This window comes from Dunckerocampus dactyliophorus, chromosome 1 (assembly GCF_027744805.1).
Source record: "Dunckerocampus dactyliophorus isolate RoL2022-P2 chromosome 1, RoL_Ddac_1.1, whole genome shotgun sequence".
Classification (NCBI taxonomy): domain Eukaryota; kingdom Metazoa; phylum Chordata; class Actinopteri; order Syngnathiformes; family Syngnathidae; genus Dunckerocampus; species Dunckerocampus dactyliophorus.
The window spans coordinates 8,021,207-8,042,507 of NC_072819.1; the positions used below are offsets into that span (position 1 = coordinate 8,021,207).

The 21,301-nt window shown below is 37.0% G+C and overlaps 1 protein-coding gene across 8 annotated transcripts in view; it reads left to right on the forward strand.

The window, feature by feature from the left end:
* The window catches only part of calcrlb (calcitonin receptor-like b), a 34,334-nt gene that overhangs the window by 8,725 nt on the left and 4,308 nt on the right, over positions 1–21,301 (forward strand). For 2 of the 8 annotated variants that reach the window (XM_054782224.1, XM_054782215.1), the window contains exons 5-12: positions 1,751–1,863; positions 1,957–2,048; positions 3,051–3,177; positions 3,248–3,401; positions 3,484–3,544; positions 3,629–3,998; positions 6,231–6,272; positions 8,402–14,911. In XM_054782224.1, the coding sequence (XP_054638199.1) occupies positions 1,751–1,863; positions 1,957–2,048; positions 3,051–3,177; positions 3,248–3,401; positions 3,484–3,544; positions 3,629–3,998; positions 6,231–6,272; positions 8,402–8,608 (1,166 nt within the window). In that variant the 3' untranslated portion in view covers positions 8,609–14,911. The other 6 variants (XR_008572060.1, XM_054782257.1, XM_054782235.1 and 3 more) reach the window with 6 other exon arrangements.

The following is a 21,301-nucleotide window of genomic DNA, read 5'->3' on the forward strand; positions in this document are numbered from 1 at the left end:
CAGGTGGTGCAGGTGTTGTAGAGCCTGACAGCGGTCGGTATGAAGGACCTGCGGAACCTCTCCTTCTTACACCGTGGGTGTAACAGTCTGGTGCTGAAGGAGCTGCTCAGGGAAACAACAGTGTCATGTAGCGGGTGAGAGGTGTTGTCCATGATGGATGTCAGCTTAGCCAACATCCTTCTCTCCCCCACTTCCTCCACGGCGTCCAGAGGACCGTCCAGGACAGAGCTCGCTCTCATGATCAGTCTATTGATCCTGCTCCCTGCTCCCTTTCCGTGCTGCCCCCTCTCCAGCAGCCCACAGCATAGAAGATGGCTGAGGCCACCACAGAGTCATAAAAGGTTCATGAGGATATAGTACCACAGTGTGTTCCAAACACTGTTTTTATGCAGAGGACTCCAGAACTTAGAACACCTGTAGGAATTAGCTGCACTGCCAAGGCTTGATCAACCTCCATTTCTGCAGAACAGCTTTAAATTGTAGACCCATTTTCTGGTTCCTGAAACAGGCCTTTTTGGGTTATTTTTCAGTTTTAACTTTTTTTTTTTTTTTTTTTTTAAACCTCTGGCACTTCGCCACTTACAGTTGTACCATTTCAAGCTATTCATTGAACTTGAACAACTTGAATCTCAATTAAAAAAATGGAAAAGTTGGGGTGTTCTAAAACTTTTGACAGGTAGTGTAAGGCGTTCAAAGATATTGCGATGATATGTAGTTCTCTACACTGGTCACTAGGTGTCAGTAAGTGAAACATACAAGTGCCTCGTAATTGGGAAAAAATATCATGGTTTCACGGTATTATAATTAAATGGTCTTTCATTATAATTATATTTATCATATGTATTATAATTACAGATCTAAAATGTGTTACTTTGAAATATGTTATTGAAAAGAGAAAAAGTCAATTCAAAACAGTCATTTTTAAACTATATACCATAAATTTTGTTGTATCAGCCACACACACATCACCTCAGAAATATAGAAACATGTATAATAAGTTTTATATGAAAAAAAAACAACATTTGAAAGTGTTCCCATAATGCATTTTGGTTGAGAAAACCATTTAATTGGAGGAGAGCATTGAAAGCATAGACAATTGTGTTGCAATGCTGCTACCGTCCACCAGAGGGGGCCAGAGAACTCGTAGCCCAAAGCAAAAAGAGGGAAGCTGACATCATTGCAGCGCCCCAATGAATGCATTGCTCAGACGCAATGCCTTATAGTAAAACTTTATCATGTTTTTTTCATTTTTACGTCATATTTGGACATTTTTGTATATTTGCATTAGGTCACTTCCTGTCTACCCCTCACTCCCCCTAGGGAACACATTTATAGTAACACACACCAGCATGAGTCTTATTTATGTCTTATTTTCTGTTATGTCTACGATATTGGGAAATAGAAGTGTAAAGGTGACTATAGAGGTGTTATTTTGTGTCTAGAGGGCTCTAATAATGTACAGGTTTTCCATGCTGTAACTACAAAAATATTCAATTTAGAAACAAGGAATCTTACTTTACTGAAATTCACTTATCATGGTCGGGTCTGAAACCAATTATTGCGATGAACGAGGCATTATTGTATTGGATATTGGTAAGAAAGCCGATATTGAGCGTCTCAAGGTACATTAACATTAATTCTTACACGCACAACTATAACTATTTAGATATCTTTGTTTGTTCCATGACTTGGAATGTGTTTTGTGCATGTTTAAATTGAAATGTCACTGGGAACCTGTGTTTTCCGGCAGCAACGGCGTCCAAAGTCTGCACAGAAACGGGCGAGTGGTGGCGCCACCCGGAGAGCAACCGGACATGGACGAACTTTACCAACTGTAAAGCCAACACCACACACCACGGCACGGTGAGAGCAAGTCACGTGCCCCCTCAAACACACACGCAGCCTATACGGAATGTCTTCTGCAGGTCTGAGAAACTTTGTTTTTTTTCCTTGAAGGCGGCGATGACTCATTTCTACCTGGTCATGATTGGACACGGACTTTCACTGGTCTCATTGACCATATCATTGGCGATATTCTTCCATTTTAAGTAAGCGCACGCTGCTCGTGCCACAAACGTGTGACCCTTTTATTATTGGCTCCTGATTAGAGCTGGGCATTTTTTCATTGTGGGATGGAACAGGATAAAAAGTAACTCGCAGCGGGAACTAACCAATAGGAAAGTCAAACAAAAAAAAGAGAAGAGGTGCTGCCATTTTCTAGTTTTCTTTATTTATTTATTTCTTCTTGTAAATTTTATTCTCATCATTTTGACTTTATTTGTGTAAAAATTACAGTTGTTCTTTTTAAATATGATTTTTTTTAATTTTCCAAGTATTTCAGCTTTCTTCTTGTAAATTTTCTTCTAGTAATTTTGACTTTATTCTCATAACATTGTAACTTTTTCCTCAACTTAATTTTCCAAAAATTGCAACTTTATTTAGTTTTGTTGGTTCCTAATAATAACATTTTTTAAAACATTTTTTTCCTTAATATTTCAACTCTATGCTACTAAGATGATGTTATTTTTTTACTTTTCATAAAATTGTGACTTTTTCTAGTTAGAATACCTTTTTCCTCTTAATATTTGGACTTTATTCTCGTAATAATAAAGCTGTTTTTTCCATTTATGCTGGGGTTTTTTTACATAATTTTGACTTTGTTCCATAATATTTTGACTTTATTTATGTAAAATTACAGCTGTTTTTTATTTATTTATTTGTTTACTTTTTTGCCAAATTATTATTATTATTATTCTCATATTATAACATTTTCCACAATCAAATTTACACTTTTTATTCGTTGTTTTCTGTATTTCTCATAATCTTACTACTTTAAAAAAAAATAAGGTCTTTTTCCTCATAATATTACATCATTCTCATTAGATTACAACTTTTTGGCTAAATTACTGCTGATTTTTCCATTTCTGCTGTTGTTGTTGTTGGGGTTTTTTTTATGTTCTTGTTAAATACATTTCTAGAATATGCTGCGGACCGCAGAATGGCCCGCTGGTGACGCTTTGGTATCAACCTGGACTATAATCTCTCTTTAGGAGTCTGAGCTGCCAGAGGATCACGCTGCACAAGAACCTATTTGTGTCCTTTGTTCTGAACTCGGTCATCACCGTGGTGTGGCTGACAACTGTGGTGAAGAAACAGGCGCACACGCATAACGACTCGGTGAGCCCTTTCCCCCCGATGTTGTTGTTTCCAGACTGAGTTCATGAATTAGTTGTCGTCCTGCCGGCAGGCGAGCTGCAAGCTGCTCATGTTCGTGCACCTCTACCTGCTGAGCTGCAACTACTTCTGGATGCTGTGCGAGGGTATCTACCTGCACACTCTGATTGTGGTGGCCGTGTTTGCCGAGAAGCAGCATCTCGTGTGGTATTATTTGCTGGGCTGGGGTGAGTATGGAGCAGCCAGAACGCTTGACCGTGTGCGTCCTTCCTTCGGACAAGTCAAGCATGTGTTCTCGTCTTTGCACAGGATTCCCGCTGGTGCCGGCAGTGTTACATTCAGTTGGACGCCACTGCTACTACAATGACAAGTGCGCCTTTGTTATTATTATTTTTAATCTAAAATACGAACCACTTCTTCTAATGTGATGTTTTAATGACGTTTGTTTTGACAGATGTTGGGTCAGCTCGGATACATCTCTTCTGTACATCATCCACGCGCCCATCTGTGCCGCCTTGGTGGTAAGCATCAAACACTGCCCCCCTCCCTCAAGGAAACACTCGCTCAGGTGGCAGGGGTCATCCACCTTGTCTTTCTGCGTCAAGGTGAACCTGTTTTTCTTGCTGAACATTGTGCGGGTTCTCATCACCAAGCTGAGAGTGACCCACCAGGCCGAGTCCAGCCTATACATGAGGGCGGTGAGAGCCACGCTCATCCTCATCCCGCTGCTCGGCATTCAGTTCGTGCTGCTGCCCTACAAGCCCCAGGAGCACTGGGTCTCTGAGATCTACCTCTACATCATGGAGATCCTCATACATTACCAGGTGAGCGCTGAGTCAGCAAGCGTTGTGAATCTGTAGCTTATCCTAAAAATGTCTATTTTCACACATGGCCTGTTATTATTCCATAGATATGCTTATTTAAGAAACTTTTATGTATTTTTTGCCTAAATGAAGCATTTTCAAGCATACAAATGGCTAAATATAGTAAAGTACAAATATAAAGCGTTCAGAAGAGGCATTTAAAGGCTTTGTGATGATATGTAGTATTCTCTACTGGTCACTAGGGCTAAAACTATGTTCACATTGCAGGTCCATTCAATTTTTTTTTTGCTCACATGAGACCCGTATCAGATTTTTTTCATGTCAGTGTGAACAGCACAATTATTTGTTTTCAAATGCGACTCAGGCCTCATTTGTTTGTGGATATAAATCTGATATGCATGCGATGCGACTGCAGTATGAACGGTCAGGTCGCATATACCCGACCTATACTTCATCGAAAGACATGCAATGCCGTGCTTACCGAGACTTTGATGAAGGTACTCACGGATGTAGGCAAAAGCTCTTCTTGTCAGCCCGAAAATTATTTTTAAAAAGTGTCAGTGAAGCAGCTCCCGGTTCCTGCCACACACACGCTCCTCGAAACAGCGCAGCAAGTTGTCCACAAACTGCCACAGCCAAAATTCTTGCCCTTTCTTTGTAGTCTGCTGCGCAGGATCGTTTGGTTAAGAAAATATTGACTCCCGTTGCACAAAATCCTTGAAATTGCCACAAACGCGCTGCAGAGCGCACACAGTGCTGTGATCTTTGCCTCCGTAAACACACGGAAATGCGTGTGATGGTGTGCTTCTGTGCATGCACGTCACTTCCCGGATGCTTTGCGTTCACATTGACAAGTCGCACTTTTTTGGTAATATGAACGGCCACGTAAAAAATCGGGTTTTAACAAAAAGAAATCTGAATTGGGTATCATACCCTGCAGTGTGAACGTAGCCTAGGTGTCAGTAATGTTACTGTAATGTTGGGTGAGACACACAAGCACCAGACTTGATTGCCGGAGCAGCGGGCTTTTACTGCAGGTTTGAATGATGTCACAATAATCCCTAACACGTCTCTTCCTCTCCAACCACATTGTACCACATTGACAGCAACACATACGAACAAGAGTCGTATTTGTGTCTTATTTTCTCTTATTATGTCTGCTTTATTGACTAATAGGAGAGTAAAGATGGCTATAGGGGTGCTATTTCATGTCTAGAGAGCTCTAATAATGAGAGCTCTAAAAATAATTTTTAGAAGCTCGTAAACAGGTTTTCTATGCTCTAACTACCAAAATATTCCATTAATAAATAAGGAATCCTACTTGATGGAAATTCACTTATCACAGTCGGGTCTGGAACCGATGAACCGCGATAAACGAGGGATTACTGTACATAAGTTTGACTTTTGCTGCTCACAGCAACTATGGTGCATTCAAGGACCGCTGAACAATGTGCGAAATTGAAACGCTTGATGAAAAAACAGTGAAGCATACAGACATAAACATGTAAAAAGTAGTGATGAATGAAACGGCTTTTAGAGCCGACTCTTTGACGTGTCGTGGTGCCGTGTGTGTGGACTCAGGCTGTCTTTGACTCATTATTTTCATAATCAAATCTGATTGGTCGATTGGTCCATCATTGACTGCAAATGGCTCCCGAGACGCACTTTGGACACCCCTGCTGTAAATTGCAAATTTCCATATAATACACACATTGATTTTTTTTTTTTGTTGCAGGCTGTTCTAAGTTGAGCATGTAAAATAAGCCATATAAAAATTTAATATAATAGTTAATAGTTTATAATAGTTAATTTGGTGAGAAGTCAACTAAAGCAACAGAAAAATCTGAGGAGCTGAAAGGTAGCCGAGCCAAAAGAGTCGGTTCTCTAAAAAGAGCAGAACTTTCCATCACTAGTAAAAATTGTGTTGTTTTTTTTTTTTTTAACAGTGGTACATGCATGCTGTATATTCTGCCTCGTATTATCACGTATTGATGAATTATGGCTGACTTTGGGTGAGTGAAATGTCTTTTCTGCAGAAAAATGGCCTGTTTTCAGAGCTAACTTTTTTTTTTTTTTTACAAAAAATCACTGGAATTGCGGAGCTGGGAATGACGAATTGGGAATGTGTGGGGATCCACTGTATGCTTCTACTTGCAGAACCAAGTGCCCGCTTTTAAAGGATTTGAACACAATCATGATTCATTAAATAAAAACACTTTTTGGCACTTGCAGGGACTCCTTGTGTCCACCATCTTCTGCTTCTTTAATGGGGAGGTAAGCCACGCACGCATGAGCGCACCACTTACTGTATGCCGCCAGTGTTTACTGCAGCAATTCATGTTTAATGTAGCATTTGAAGTCTTGCAATGTAGACCACAAGCAATTATGATCTGAAAAAAAGCACACTATACAGCGGAACCCGTTTAAGTCAAAGCCCCACGGACTGGCTGACCCACGTCGACACCACCTTCCTGTTTTGCCATGAGTTATTTCTTGAATGCAAAAGGGTTTCTTTTAATCATGGCTGCAAAAATAAGCGAAAATGCAGCCAAAAGAAGTTGCAAGTGCCAGCATTTTGATAAAGAAGGTGAGAAACACTTTTGAATTCAATAAATAACTCATGGCAAAACAGGAAGGTGGTGTCCGTGTGGTGTCTCGCTGCCACATAGTCTTTGGCAACATCAGTACAGGTAAAAGTAACCTTATGTGTTCCTTTATTCCCTTCATCCATCATTTATATGCCTTTTAGAATTGCTTTCTGCATGTGAAACTATAAAATACATGTTTTGTGTTGACATTTTTGAGACTTTTGTGTAACCGTGTTAGCTAGCTAAGAACTACAGAGGTAACCGCTGACGACATCATGCCTAAATAAAGCATCTTCAAGCATGAAAATGGCTAAAAGACGTAAAATATAAATATAAGGTATTCAGAAGATGCATTCAAAGACGTTGTGATGATATGTAGTATTTTAAACTGGTCACTAGGTGTCAGTAATGTTACTGTAATGCCGGGTGAGACACAACAGCACCAGACATATCGGCGGAACAACAGGCTATAATGTAATCAAACAAGAAAAACAACCACAGCAAAAATGGAAAAATCTGCAGTATTTTTACAAGAATAAAGTCAAAATATCAAGAGAAAAAGTTGTAATCTAACAAGAAAAAAATCTGAATTTTATGAGAATAATGTTGTAATATTATGAGGAAAATAACATAATTTTAGTAGCATACAGTTGAAATATGAAAGAAGGCCTTATTTTTTTAAAAGTCTGATTATTATGAGAAACAAAAAATTACGGAAAATTACGTTGCGGAATGTTACGAGAATAGAGTCAAAATATTATGGGAATGAAGTCATCATTACGAGAAGAGAATTTACAAGGAGAACGTTTAAATAGTTGAGAAATTTAAAAAAAAGTAGTGTCAAAATATTAAGAAAAAAAGACTTGTAAATTAACAAATCTAACGTAATATTATGAGGAAAAATAATGTCATTTTAGTTGTTTTTTTAAAAGTTGAATATTATGAGAAACAAACAAAACGGCGAATAAAGTTGTAAGTTTTGGAAAATTAGGTTGAGGAAAAAGTTGTAATGTTACAAGTCAAAATATTCTGGGAATAAAGTCATAATTACGAGAAGGAAATTTACATGACGAAAGTTAAAATAGTTGGGAAAAAAAAAACAAGAGGAGAAATCCGAAAAAACAGCTGCAATTTTAACACAATAAAGTCTAAATATAAAAAAAGTCACTATTTTATGGGAATAACTATGAAAATAACTCATATTATGAGCGAAAATAATGTCGTTTTTAGTAGCAGAGAAAAAACATTATTTTTCAAAAGCTGGAATATTATGAGAAATTGATGACCTTGGGGCTGACTTCGCTTCTTGTGTCCATGGCCAGTCGTTCCTTCCTACCTCGCACTTGGAATTTCAAGGCTTCACTCCATCACGGTTTTCCAAAAATATATTAATGAATAAATCATGCTGTTTTGTGGTTGAATACGGCCTCTTATTAGTCAAAAAAATATGCATAATCAAGCAAATGATACATATTTTATTGCCTAAGTTAAGCATTTTCAAGCATAAAAATGGCAAAATGAAGTAAAATACAAATAAATATAAGGCATTCAGAAGACTCATTCAAACATGTTGTGATGATATGTCACTAGGTGTCAATAATGTTACTGTAAAGCACCAGACTTGATCGCCGGAACAACAGGCTTTTATTGCAGGTTTGAATGACCTCACAGCAGGCACAATGATCCTTAAAAGGGACTTGATGAGCTGGTCCACATACAGTAGAGGGGTTGTCTACTTTAGTTTTCCACTGAATTTAATTTGAGACCCAGCAACTGTTGCCTGTCTTTGACCTCGGGACCCCGCCTCGCCTTAAGGTGCAGAGCGTTGTGCGGAGACACTGGAACCAGCAGCAGATGCAGTTTGCCGGCACGTTCGCCAACGCCGACCTGTTCCGCTCCGCCTCCTACGCGGCGTCGTCGCTCACCGAGGTCCACCGCTGCCACAGCATCGACAGTCACACCGAGCAGACCAACGGCAAAAGCTACTCCGACATATTCCGCTCAGACAGTCCCTTCGTCTGACGAGGGCTCCAGACTCCAGTGGATTTAACAATGACTCCACTGAAGTTTTCTTCCGCTTCTTCTGCACATGTAAACGTTGCCGTCTGAAAGGACAAGAGAGAAAAAAAAGGTCTTATTTATCAGAAGTTGTTTTTGTATATATGTGGAGCCATTCATTCATTCATTCTCACTTTCTGCTTGAGGAACGTCTCCATGTAGGTTGCACTTGGAGTTTACTTTTTTGTTCTTATTTATGTTTCCTTCATGTAAGCTCCAACAATACTGAGCTTCAGATGGTGTTGATTCCAAAATGCTGGAGAGGAGCTTGCGAGATGATGAACTACACCTACACCAGGGGTGTCCAAACCTTCTTCCAGCGAGGGCCGCATAGTGAAAAATGAAAGAATGCAACTTTGCCACTTGGATATTTTGGAAAGCAACACATGTCGATATGCTAAGAACTTATATATATTTCAAGAAAAAACTGCAACTCAGCTCAACTCAGAAGAAAATGTACAAGAAAAAAGAAGAAAAAAGTTTTAAAAGGCAACAGTAGAAATGTACAAAACAGCTGTCATTTTACGAGAATAAACTTGTAATGTTATGAGGAAAAATTGTCATTTTAGTAGCATAGAGTTGAAATATTAAAGAAAGAAAGTTATTTTTTAAAAGTCAAAATATGAGAAACAAACACAACTAATGAATGAAGTTGTCATTTTTGACAAATCTGGTTGTGAAAACATTATATTATTATCACAAGTCAAAATATTATGGGAATAATATCATTATTATGAGAATAAAATGTACAAGGAAACAGTTGGGGGGGGGAACACCAGCAGAAATGCTGAGAATAAAGTCAAAATATTCAGAGAAAAAAGTTGTAATATTATGAGGGAAAATCATGTCATTTTAGTAGGATGGACTTGGAGAAAAAATTCATATATTTTTTTAAGACGGAATGTGAGAAACAAATAAAACCAATGAAAGAAGCTGTAATTTTTGGAATTGTTGTGGAAATGTCCTAATGTTACAGCAATGAAGTCCAAATATTATGGGAATGAAGTCATAGTTACGAGAAGAAAAAAGTTTAAATAGGTGGGAAAAAATGGGGGGAAAAAAAACTGCTGAAATTTTACTAGAATAAAGTCCAAATTTTAAAAAAAGAAAGTTGGATTCTAACCAGAAAAAAAAATCACACTTTTACAGGAATTTTACAGAAACTCGTAATATTATGAGGAAACATGTCATTTTAGTAGCATGGAGTTGAAATGATAATGAAAAAAAATCTGTTTATTTTTATAAGTCGGAAAATTATGAGAAACAAACAAAACAAAATAAAGTTGTCATTTTTGGAAAATTGGGTCGGAGAAAAAAATTCAAATATTATGGTAATAAAGTCTTATCTATAATATCACAAGAAGACTAATAATAGGCTTTTTCATTGATATGACAAAGCTGAGATGCAGTTTTTTCTTTAACTATATCTAACTTCTTAGCATATTGCTTTACAAAATATCAGTGGACCTTGCATCCTTTCATTTTTTAAAGATGTAGCCCTCGGTGGAAACGGACACCCGTGTAGTCGACATAATATGTGCCAGGTTCGCTTACAGTATTATAAATGACTTTGAGCTTGTTTCGATGTACAGTCACTTGTAAATTCTCACATTCGCTGTTGTTTTTGGCTCGTTTTCAGAGAGCAACTTTGGATAAATCCGATGTATAGACAAACATCATCAAAAGGTTGTAAATAAAGATGGCTTTTTCAGCATTGCCTGCTGGTTGCGTCCGATGACTTGGAAAGGAAGAGAATATTTCTCTTTTGACACTTTTAAGAAAGGGCGGGAATTCCTCGTCGATCCAGACAAAGTGACGGCATGTTGCTCTTTGCTCTTCATCCTGCATGTGAACACAGAGTCAGTCCCAAAGGAAAAGCGAGAAGCTGCAAAAGCCATCAATGAGACATCCAAGTTCACCCGCAAAGTGTACGCACCAAGCAGGATGTTGACTGTTTGTTGCCAACCTCCCCTCCCTTTTTGACCTCCGTTGCCATACGTTTGCACTCAACTTGTGACTGCAAACACTTTAGCGGCTGGGGGGGTTACGGGATAGGGCAGGGGTGTCCACAGTGCGGTCCGTGGGCCATTGTCATATCTAAAAATAGAATTTAAGAAGAAAAAAATCAGCAGTACATTTACGAGAATAAAGTCGGAATCTAACAAGAAAAAGTGGTATTTTTACAAGAATAACGGCGTAATATTATGAGGAAAAATAGCATCATTTTAGTAGCACAAAATTGAAATATTAAAGGAAAAAGTTAATTTTTTTTTAAGTCAGAATATTATGAGAAACAAGCAAAACCGTGAAAAAATGTGTCATTTTTGGAAAATAAGGTGGCAGAAATGTTGGAGAATAAAGTCAAAATGTTATGGGAATAAAGTCATAATTGGAAGAAAATGTACACGAATAAAACTGAGATAGTTGGAGGGGGGGGGACAAGAGCAAAAACAGATGACACTTTATGAGCGTAATGTCAGTATATTAAGAGAAAACAAGTTGTAATCTAAGAAGAATAACGTGGTTATATTATGAGGAAAAATAATGTTATTTTAGTAGCATAAAGTTGAAATATTAAAGAATTTTTTTTTTTATCATAATATTATGAGAAACAAACAAAACAAGTTGTAATTTTTGGAAAATTAGATTGGGGAAAAAGTTAAGAGAGTTATTATTGGAATAAACTCACAATTAGGAGAAGAAAATTTACAAGAAATACGTTGAAATAGTTGGAAAATTAAAAAACAACAGCAGAAATGGAAAAAAACAGCCCTAATTTTACGAGAAAGAAGTGAAAATATATCGGGGAAAAAAGTTGTATTCTAGTGAGAAAACTCAATTTTATCTGAATAACGTCACGTTATGAGGTAAAATAAGGTCATTTTAGTAGGATGTGGTTGAAATATTAAAGAAAAGAATTTATGAAAAACAACCAAACCCAACGTGTGCTATTTGCATATTTTGTAAATATTTAGTTTTACACTTGGCAATACATTTAGTTTCAACATTCATATTTAACGTTAACATTTATATTTAACAATTACATTTAACATTTACTGTAGCTCTGACCTGGCCGCACGGTCTAGTGGTTAGCATGTCGGCCACACAGTCAGGAGATCAGGAAGACCTGGTTTCAAATCTCCGTTGGGCATCTCTGTGTGAAGTTTGCATGTTCTCCCCGTGTGTGTGTGGGTTTTCTCCGGGTACTCCGGTTTCCTCCCACATTCCAAAAACATGCATGTTAATTGGAGACTCTAAATTGAGACTCTAAATTGTCCATAGGTATGAATGTGAGTGTGAATGCTTGTTTGTCTATATGTGCCCTGCCATTGGCTGGCGACCAGTCCAGGGTGTACCCCGCCTCTTGCCCGAAGTCAGCTGGGATAGGCTCCAGCATGCCCCCGCGACCCTAATGAGGAGAAGCGGCATAGAAAATGGATGGATGGATGTAGATTTGACATTGGGATTTAGATTATCATTTAACATTTCGATTTAACAGTTACTTTAGATTTGACATTTAGATTTAACATTTAGATGGTCAAGGCTCCAGCATGCCCCCGCGACCCTAATGAGGAGAGGCGGTATAGAAAATGGATGCATGGATGGATTTAGACGGTCATTTACATTTATATTTAACATTTACTGTACATTTGAGATTTAGATTTAACATTTTGATTTAGATTTACGATTTAGATGTAGCATTTAGAGGCTCATTTACATTTAGATTTGACATTTAGATGGTCATTTACATTTAGACTGAACATTTTGATTTAGAATTACCATTTAGAGGATCATTTACATTTAGATTTAATATTTAGATTTAACATTTACTCTACATTTGGTTTAGTTTATTTGAACATGAAGGTTACAATGGAATACATCTCGTGAATCATTCTTTGACAGTTCCACATGTCCAAAAGGAGTAGGAAGAAGCAAAGCTTATTTAATCCTACCCCCCATCCATTCTACATCTAGTACAGTACATGTAGTTCACTTCCTGGATTCCATGTCATGTTTTCAGTGATAGTCAGGATAACACATAATAGATAACGGTGAGATAGCCCTCCCCCCCAAAAAAGAAAGAACAATAATAATAATAATAATAATAATGACCTTTTTTTTTTTTTTTTTTTTTTTTAAGCACAACAAAGAAAATTATAAAAATAAATAAATAAATAAATAAATAAAAATAAATAAATAAATAAAAAATAAAATTTAATTAAATAAATAAAAAATAAAATAAAATAGAAAAAAAATAAAATAAAATAAAATAAAATAAAATAACAAACCTGACAGAACAATCAGGACTCTTCTGCCTTGTATTTAGCAAACATCAACTGCTTGTATTGTTTTTTGAATTTGCTCATCTCTGTACATTGTTTGAGTTCTTTACTCAATCCGTTCCATAATTTAATTCCACACACGGAAATGCTGTGGGTTTTCAGCGTTGTTCTCGCATATAAATGTTTTAGGTTTAATTTTCCTCTAAGATCATATTTCTCCTCTCTGATTGAGAAATACTTGATTAGATTTTTGGGTAACGAGTTATTATTAACTTTATACATTATTCTAGCGGTTTGAAAGTGTACTAAATCTGCGAATTTTAATATCTGTGATTTTAAAAATAAAGGGTTTGTATGTTCTCTATACTTGGCATTATGAATTATCCTCACAGATCTTTTTTGCAGTACAGTGAGTGAGTGAAGATTGCTTTTGTAATTATTTCCCCATATCTCCACACAATACGTTAGATATGGAAATACTAAGGAACAATACAGAGTGTGGAGTGATTTTTGATCAAGAACATATTTTGCTTTATTCAATATAGAGATATTTCTCGCCACCTTTTGTTGTATATATTTAATATGAGATTTCCAACTCATTTTTTCATCTATTATAACCCCAAGGAATTTATATTCTTCCACTTTTTCAATATCCGTTCCATTAATTTGTATTTGGTCGTACGTGTCCTTTCTACTATTACCAAATAGCATTATTTTAGTTTTACTTAAATTCAGAGATAATCTATTCTTGTCAAACCATGACTTTAATATGACCATTTCATCCTTGACCTTTTTAATGAGTTCTTGTGTGCTTTCACCAGAACAGAAAGCGGTGGTATCATCGGCGAATAAGACCAATTTTAAGTTGTTAGTTACTTTGCAAATGTCGTTAATGTACAAGTTAAACAGTTTTGGTCCCAGTATGGACCCCTGTGGTACTCCACACGTATTGTGTAGACTCCCAGATGTATATTCTCCTAGCTTTACAAATTGTTTCCTCTTTGCTAGGTAGCTTTTAACCCAATTTAAGACTAAACCTCTAATTCCGTACCTTTCTAATTTTGAAATTAAAATAGTGTGATTAATTGTATCGAAGGCTTTTGTCAGATCCATGAATACTGCTGCTGCGCATCTTCTGTTGTCTATGGCAGTAGTGATTTCCTCCGTGATTTCCGTCAGTGCCATAGAAGTTGAAATGTTGGCTCTGTAACCATATTGACTACTTGCCAATAATTCATTCTTATTAATAAATTTGTCCAACCTATTATTAAATAGCTTCTCCACAATTTTCGAGAATTGTGGTAACAAAGAAACTGGTCGATAATTTGTAAATTGGTGTTTGTCTCCTTTTTTGAAAATTGGAACCACCTTGGCTGTTTTCATTTGAGATTTAGATTTAACATTTAAATGGTTATTTACTTTTAGATTTAACATTTACTGTGCATGTGAGATTTAGATTTTACATTTAGATGATTATTTACGTTTAGATTTAACGTTTAGATTTAACATTTACTGTACATTTGACATTTAGATTTAACATTTAGATCATCTTTGACATCTGCGATTGGCTGGCGACCAGTCCAGGGTGTACCGTGCCTCTTGCCTGAAGTCAGTTGGGATAGGCTCCAGCACACCCTCCGCGACCCTAGTGAGGACAAGCGGCATAGGAACTGCATGGATGGATGGATGATCATTTACATTTATATTTAACATTTAGATTCAACATTTACTGTACTTTTGATATTTCTGAATTTCTCCCTTGACACTTTGCCATTTTTTCACCCTTTTTCTCATTTCATCCAGGGCAACAGCGGCTCTCACAGACTTTAGAATAGATTTAACATTTCGATGATGATTTAAATTGAATTTAACATTTAGATTTGGCATTTACATTGGCCATTTAATTCATAGCTTAAATGTGGAGAAAAGGAGCTGCATGTGAGGAAAGTGTGCTAAATACTCCAAATAGGTTACCCATCTATTGTTTCATTGTATTTTTAGAATGTGCTGGGGACCATTAAGAAATTGAGCTGCGGGCCACAAACGTCCCAGAAGATAACACACACACACACACACACACACACACACACACACACACCTCGCACAGATGTTGATGGTGACGTCGCCATGTGTGCTCTTGAGAACAATGGAATGAGTTCTTGTCCGTGCTTAAGGGTGTGGTGGTGGACGGGGGGAGGGCACGCAGCTCAAGGGTGAGCTATGTGGTCCACCTCTGTGGATGTGACCTGGTCAGGGTGGGGATGCAGGAAGTCGGCAGGGTTCTCTTGGACCCACAGAGATTCTATGCGGGGTCACAGCGGTGGAGGCGCTCATCACACCATGATGTCAGTGGCAAAATGGCTGCTGGTCGCCAAACGTGAGGATCAATGATGAGGTCATTCTGTCTCGCGTGCAGTACGGGCTCGTTTCTTAGGCCCACTCTTAAGGTGTTTTGCTTCCTTGAAAGGGGACTAAAGTAACAGATTGATGCCAAAGTCTTTCAAACAAATATAAATATTAGTCAATGACAACGCAACTGAACACAAGATGCAGTTTTTAAATGAAACGTTTTATTATTAAGGGAGAAAAAAAAAGTGATTGCCGCCTAAACCTAATAACTGGTTGGGCCACCCCAACAGGACGTTATTGCAGATTTAAATGATCTCACAACAGGCGCAGTAATAATAACAAAATAATAAGAAGAATCATAATAATAACGTGGGTCATAAAGTAGTTCACAACAAGCTAAAACTCAACTCTGAACCCGTCATCCCTTCCTGTCTGCCACCGAGTCTTCCCCCCTATGAGGTAAACTGTCTTAAATGTCTTATTTTCTCTTATTATGTCTACTATATTGGGTAATAGGAGTGTAAAGGTGACTGTAGGGGTGTTATTTCATGTCTAGAGGGCTCTAATCGTGTAAAAAAATATATTTAGAAGGTCGTAAACAGGTAAAAAGCACTCGGCAACCCCTCCAGCAACAACATTGTTCCAACGCTTTAAGAGCGCTGACGTCCTGCAGTCGTGCGGTAAGCGCGAGGCGCGTCGCCGCTCTGAACGTCGGCGTGGTCTTGCCAACAGGAACTCCTTCGCTCCTCTTCCAGTTTCCTGCCATTGTTCCGTGTGCCGCCACCAGGCGCAGGCTCCTCCCACCTGGGGAAAGGTGGGACCTTCAAGTGCTTGGTTTCCTTCTACAATCACGGATGTTTGCCATTTAACATGTGAGAAGATAAATCAGGAATTGAGAATTGCAGACGTTAAACCGCTACGGCACAGTGTGTTCCTCGAGCGTTTTGGAGCGTAAAGTTTGATGTGTGGGCTTGCGCCGTGTGCAGGAAGGAAAAGGAGTTGCTGGGAAATCTTACAGGGAGGCTCCTCAGTGGAGTCGGAAGTGCCAAAGGAGTCCCAGTGGGGGAAAGGAGGTGCCATCCAAACAAACTTGTAGCGTTTCGGTGCAACCATGTGAGCCTTCATCAATACGAGCCATTGAGTGCCAAGATGGCCGATGCAGACGTTTCTTCCATTTAAAAAAAAAAGGCTAATCCAACATAGAAATGCTAAAATGTTACTATTATTATCAACTTTATAAGTTGCGACTTTTTCTCTTTCTCGCTGTTTTTTAAAAAGGTTCGCTTTTATTTGCAGATTAATTTGTACTCCATTATCTTCAATATGTAATATTTAATAAATATGTTTACTCGACTTGACAGCCTGCCATGTCGGCGTTATTCTTATTACTGGTGACAAAACATTAGTAGCCGTGTCAACATTCTTTTTCATTTTTGTTGTTTTTTTCCTGGTAGTTTTTTTTCGTTTGACTGTATTTTTTAGTACGGGTCGTGCATGGGTCGATAAAAAAACAACTCCATTGGTGAAAAAAATAATATTAGTCTTATTAATAGCAACATTTCAACCGTTTCTCACCTTTTTGCTGTTTTTGTCATTTTTGCCGTTTTTTTCCCTTATAGTTTTCTCGTTTGATTGTATTTTTTTGTATGTGCCGTGTAAGGGCTAATGAAAAAAAACTCCATTGGTGACAAAATGGTATTTTTTGTGTTATTATTATCAATATTTAAACTTTTTCTCACCTTTTTTACTCTTTTTTTTATTCATTTTGCTGTTCTTTTCTTGTAGTTTTCTTGTTTGATTGGATTTTTGTACTTTGTGTCGCATGCGGGCCAAGAAAAAACAACCCCATTGGTGACAAAATGTTATTATTAGTGTTGTTAGTATCAACATTTCACCTGTTTCTCACCTTTTTCTGTTTTATTTAATTTTTGCTTAGTGTTATTAGTATCAATACTCCTTTTTGCTCTTGTTTTTGTTTTTGCTCTTGTTTTTTTTGTATTGCATTTTGAACACCCTTGTCACAAATATGCAACATTTATGGAAGTTTACTCATAATGCATGTCACCTTTATCATTATTGCTGACAAAATAGTAATATTAGTGTTTTTAGTGTCAACATTTCAACTTTTTTCTCTCCTTTTTGCTCCTTTTTATAATTTTTGCTGTTTTTTTTCTTGTGGTTTTCTTGTTTGATTGTATTGTTTTGTGTATGTTGTGCACGGGCCAATGAAAATCAACTCTTTTGGTGGCAAAATAGTATTATTAGTATCAACATTCATTATCAACTGTTTCTTGCCTTTTTGCTCTTTTTGTCATTTTTGCTGTTGTTTTTTTCTTGTTTGATTGTGTGTTTTTAGTACGTGCTGCGCGTGGGCCAAAGCCAAACAACGCCAAAATATTATTAATAACGTTATTAGTATCAACATTCAACTGCTTCTTGCCTTTTTGCTCTTTTTTAAAATAATTTTTGTTGTTTTTTTTGTTGCATTTTGGACACCCATCTCTCAAATACATAATATTTATCTAAGTTTACTTTACAGCCTGCATATCAGCTTTATTATTATTATTTGTGACAAAATAGTATCCGTGCCAACATTTCAACTTTTTCTCCCCTTTTTGCTCTGTTTGCTGTTTTTTTTTGTAGTTTTTCTGTATCTTTGTGTTTTTTAGTGCATACCGGGTTTGAGCCAATAAAAAACAACTCTATTAGTGGCAAAATAGTATTTTTAGTATTATTATTATCAACATTCAGTATCAACTGTTTCTTTCCTTTTTGCTATTTTTTTTTTCATTTTTGCTGTTGTTTTTTCTTGTAGTTTTCCTGTGTGATTATATTTTTTTAGTATGTGCTGTGCATGGGCCAATGAAAAACAGCTCTATTGGTGGCAAAATATTATTATTAGTATTATTTGTATCAACATTTCAACTGTTTTGTTCCATTTTGTTCTTTTTTTCTATTTTTGCTGATGTTTTTTTCATCTACTTTTATGATTTGAATGTATTCTTTAGAGCGCATGCCCATAAAAACAACTTTCATGGTGACAAAACATTGTTATTAGTGGCAAAATTTCACCTTTTTCTCGCCTTTTTGCTCTGTATTTTATTTTTGCTGTTGTTTTTTGTTCCATTTTGGACACCCTTGTCACAGATATGTCATATATGTAAGTTATTTACTGTATGTAAATTTACTCTACTTTAAAGCCTGCATGTCAGCTTTATTATTATTGGTGACAAAATAATATTATTAGTGTTATTGGTATCAGCATTTCAACTTTTTTTTGCTCTTTTTTTTCATTTTTTTCTTTTTTTTTGTCACACTTTGGACACCCTCGGCCTGTGGCACACTGTTGAAAAAATGTTTTTAATAAAAAACCCGAGCAAAAATGTGTTTCAATTAAATCACGTAACATTTACCGTATTTTCCCGACTATAAGTCACTCGGGAAATAATAATAAATGTCAGAATGTTTGCCACATGACGCATCCAGGTGTGCAGAAACGTATAAAATGGCCGTCTTTTAACACTAAAACTTAATTTTTGTATTCACAAGAAAATCGTACGTGTATTTAGTTAGTCAGTGGCTGATGCAGCAGCTACAATCTCCAAGCTAGACATAATTAGTGGCCTAACTGTCTAAAATACCACATTTCTCATGTCGTTATAGTTGCACATTACTTACAGACACACTGGCTCGAAGGCAGAAGTGTATTACAAACTATTCCCTAACAAAAAGCATCTACTATCAACACTTTCCATCACCTTTTTTTCTCTTTTTCCCATTTTTGCTGTTGGTTTTCTTGTTATTTTTTTTTTAGAACGACCTCCGGGCCTCACTTCGGGCGCCCTAGTCGTCCGACCTGTGAGGCGTCGTGTCTCCATTTGAGCAGCTTATACGTGAGTAACAACACATAATCCACATAAATCCTCACAAAATGAAAATAGCCGCCCATCTAATAGAGAAGGAGGCCCGGCCGGCTGCAGGAAGTGGCGAGAGTGGGGCGTCTTTCAGTGTGCGCCCAGTGGCGAGGTCAAGCCAGAAACATGTGCAGGATGAACTTTGGCTGGGCTTCTTCCTGTAAGGACGCCTTCCACCTCTTGAGCGCTTTGTGCTGGCTCACACACACCCCACGTTTACACACTCTGAGACTCGGGGAAACGCCTGCCACGTCAGCGCGTTCGATGGAGCTTAAAAGAAACACTGATGACTTTAAGTTCAGCTACCCAATGAGGAATGTTGCAGAAAAAATGCTATCCTAACCAAGAAAACTGTTCTAATATAGTTAAACATAATTGAATTAATCAATTGCATTTTAATTCATGACAATATATAATTTAATGTAATTATATGAATAAAATTTATTAAATAACACAATCTTAATAGATAGAATTTATAAGAAAGCAGTAGTTATAGCAGTAAATTATACATTTTTTTCCATCACAGGAAAAAAACGGTACTGGAGTTCAAAGTGTGATTTCATGAAAATGAAGGGTTCTGTCGCCCCCTGGTGGACATATGGTTTAATGGCTTTAGAGGATCAAATGGGACAAAATGCACTAAATGAATGAATTAAATATGCCATGAATTCATGAAATAAATAAACAAACCATTAAATAATTACTTAAGTGTGTTATGAATTAATTTAAAAAGAATTAACCACATAAATGTATTATTAACAGTGCCAGAAATTCATGAAATAAACAAATACACCATTAAATAATTGCCTACCTTCCATTCATTTAAATTGGAAATAAATTCATAAATGCGTTATTAAATGTTCCACTAATTCATGAAATAAATTTAAGAAAATAGTCATATAAATAATAACTACGTAAGTGTGACATTAATGAAATAAAAATTGGAATTAAATACTGTACATAAATGTGTCATTAAATATGCCATCCATTCACGAAATAAATAATTACCTAAATGTGTCATTAATTAATTAAAATTATTTAAAGAACAATTCATAAAAATACTTTCAAAAATACAAAAAAATTGTGATTAAATACATAAATGTGTTGGCAAATGCTTCATTTATTCATGAAATAAATAAAGAAATAATAATATAATTATAAATAAATAATAATTACTGAAATCTTAAATCTTAAGTTGAAAAATTGCTAGAATTTGCATTTTGCACATTTGGATCTTAATGAGGTTTTAAGTAGAGCTACAATATGCAAAAGCAAGAAGGGGGAGTGAGACAAAAAGCACTTTGAAAAAGTAATTTATTGAAAACAACAATTAAACTGAAATAGGCTGTTTATCAGCTGATCAAAAGTTTAAGACCATCGCTCAAAAAATAACAAAAAACTCTCCAAACCAGAACAAAAACTGTTCTCAGTAGGACTCAGTAATGAGTAGCTCCACCGTTGTTGTTAATCACTTCAAAAATGGGTTTGTGCATGCTTGATGCGAGTGTTTCCAGGAGGCTAGTGGGAACATTGCTCCAAGTGGTTACCAGCTGTTACCACACAGACGAGGGCCCTCAGTCATGAGGGATGCCTGCTGCAACATCTGCCGTTTGACAACCCTGCACCACCTGCAGCTCCAGTGTTCCACTGAATGAAAAAGCACCCCAGACCATGATGGACCCCCCTCCACTGTGCCAGGTAGAAAACATCTCAGGTGGGATCTCCTTGTCATGCCAGTAACGTTGGAAGCCATCTGGACCGCCAAGGTTACATTTTTTCTCATCAGAGAATAAAACTTTTTTCCACCTTTCAATGTCCCATGTTTGATGCTCCCTGGCAAAGTCTAAACGGGCAGTTTTGTGGCGTTGAAGGAGACAAGGTCTTTGAATTGTTCTGTTTTTTTTCCAACCCTTTTCCCGCAGATGCCATCTGATGGTTATTGCGCTGGAGTCGGCACCAGTAAGGGCCTTAATGTGGGTGGAAGACCGCCCTGTGTCTTGATGGACAGCCAATCGGATCCTCTGGCTCAGCCCAGGTGTGATTTTTTGGGGTCTACCACTTGAAATTTTTGTCCCATAATGCTCAGGATCTTTCAAAAGATTTAGAATGAC